General features: G+C 37.0%; 1 protein-coding gene across 1 annotated transcript in view; it reads left to right on the top strand.

Moving 5' to 3' along the window:
* The window catches only part of LOC106867201 (cullin-associated NEDD8-dissociated protein 1), a 71,616-nt gene that overhangs the window by 42,863 nt on the left and 26,800 nt on the right, over window positions 1-1,953 (top strand). Inside the window, exon 24 of the mRNA XM_014912008.2 lies at window positions 1,053-1,120. Within this exon, the coding sequence (XP_014767494.1) occupies window positions 1,053-1,120 (68 nt within the window). The remainder of the gene's footprint in view (window positions 1-1,052; window positions 1,121-1,953) is intronic.

A 1,953-nucleotide genomic window follows, 5' to 3' on the forward strand; every position in this document is an offset into this window, starting at 1 on the left:
ACCAATTCTGTAGGTTTTTTTACTCCACTCTAAATGCTTTGCAACTTTTGTTTTTGAAAGTAGTGGTTTTCTGATTGCAACCCTCCCGTGAAATCCAGCTTTGTGCAGCTCCTGAGGAACAGTTTTCATGGAAACTGGGTTCCTGAGGTGGTCATTAAGCCCTGCAGTAATTTTGGGAGCTGTACTTTTGTGATCCTTTCCAACAATTCGCAACGGTCCCTATCTGAAAGTTTTGGTTTTCTGGAGTTTTGTTTCGATGAGAAGGTTTTTCCCTCTTTCTCAAAGGCTGTCATTACTTTCGAGACAGTACTTCTTGATACACAAATACTTCGGCTGTTTTCGTTATGCTAGCGCCTGCCAAATGAGCACCAACAATTTGACCTCTTTGAAAATTCGATAGATCTGTCATTTTAATGAATTTTAATTACGTTTTTCTGATGATATCTGAAAAGAAACAGCAATTTTAGCAAAAGATATTAAGCAACACTAATAATAAATAAAAAAACATAAAAATAAACAAGCTTTTGATGGTTTTATAGATATTTCAAAATTATGATGCTATGATGCTAGGTGTTTCCATTATTTTGTCCAACCCCTGTATTTGGCTAAAGTCCATTTTGACTTTTGTATAATAGCAATGCAATATGGCACCTTATTCTGTTTAGAAGAATTACTCAGTAAACTGTAGAAACCATACCAAAACTGACATTGCAGCTTGATGCAGCCTTGTGGCTTGCCAGGCCCTGTAATACTGTCCAACCCATGCCAGCATGGAAAGTGGATGTTAAATGCTGATGAGGAGGAAGATGGTATTCTGTAGTTTCTATTTCATCAATAATTTATAGGAGGGAGAGAGACAGGGGGTGCTATAGTTGATTGTGATGGCATGAAAGGTAAATACCCTGACAGGATGGGAACTTGGAAAGTAGACGGGGTGAAACTAAATTACTGGGAAGCATTTAGTGTAAGGCTCTACCTTTACTACTAGAGTTTACTTCAATCTTTTATCATTCTTAATTAATGTTAATTAATTGTTTCGTGTCTCTTTTCAGCATGCAAAGGCCTCTGATTCTGTGAAGCTGTTCTCTTTATTAGCTTTAGGGGAGATTGGCCGACAAATGTAAGTAGCTTTCTTACACACTTCCTAGCATTCCATTTGTGACCATCTCATCCATTTTATAGAACCAATTTTATAAAAAATATTTGGCACAGTTTTTGAAGAATCCCTTCCAGGCTGGTCTTGTTGGTTGTATGTCAGCCATTTATCTGATATTATCCAAGCACTGCATGGTAATTCTATGTCTTGTTTCTTTATCAACAACAATGACAAAGCCACATCTCTTTGCATCATGCCTCTGATCCACCCATAAACCATCGGTGATGGTGCCACACAAAAAGCACTGGTGATGGTGCCATGTAAAAAGCACCCAGTACATTCTGTAAAGTGTTTGTCGTTAAGAAGGGCATCCAGCCATAGAAACCATGTCAAACCAAACTATGGAACTTGGTGCAGCCTCTGGCCTTGCCACCTCCTGTCAAAATGTCCAACCCATGCCAGCATGGAAAACGGACGTTAAATGATGATGATGACGATCTGTGTATTTTTAAACCTGGAGACAACTGTTGATTCATCATTAATTATATTTTCGTCCAACCCATGCTAGCATGGAAAGCGGACGTTAAACGATGATGATGATGATGATTTTGAATCTTGTTATGCAAATTTATAGTGATAATTTGTTTTATCATAAATATTGTATTAGTCTCTGTTTGATTTGAAATTTAAATTTGAACAAAGAAGGGATGGTCATGATAGGGATATTAATAAATGTAAAAATCGCTGAGTCAACAAAAAAAAAATGACAGGATTGTCATGTTTGGAAGATTTGAAAAATAAACTCTGTATCCATTAAAAGTTGGGACAGACACAGTTACAAAGCTTATCTTAGTAAT

The sequence above is a fragment of the Octopus bimaculoides genome, chromosome 3 (genome assembly GCF_001194135.2).
Source record: "Octopus bimaculoides isolate UCB-OBI-ISO-001 chromosome 3, ASM119413v2, whole genome shotgun sequence".
Taxonomy (NCBI): domain Eukaryota; kingdom Metazoa; phylum Mollusca; class Cephalopoda; order Octopoda; family Octopodidae; genus Octopus; species Octopus bimaculoides.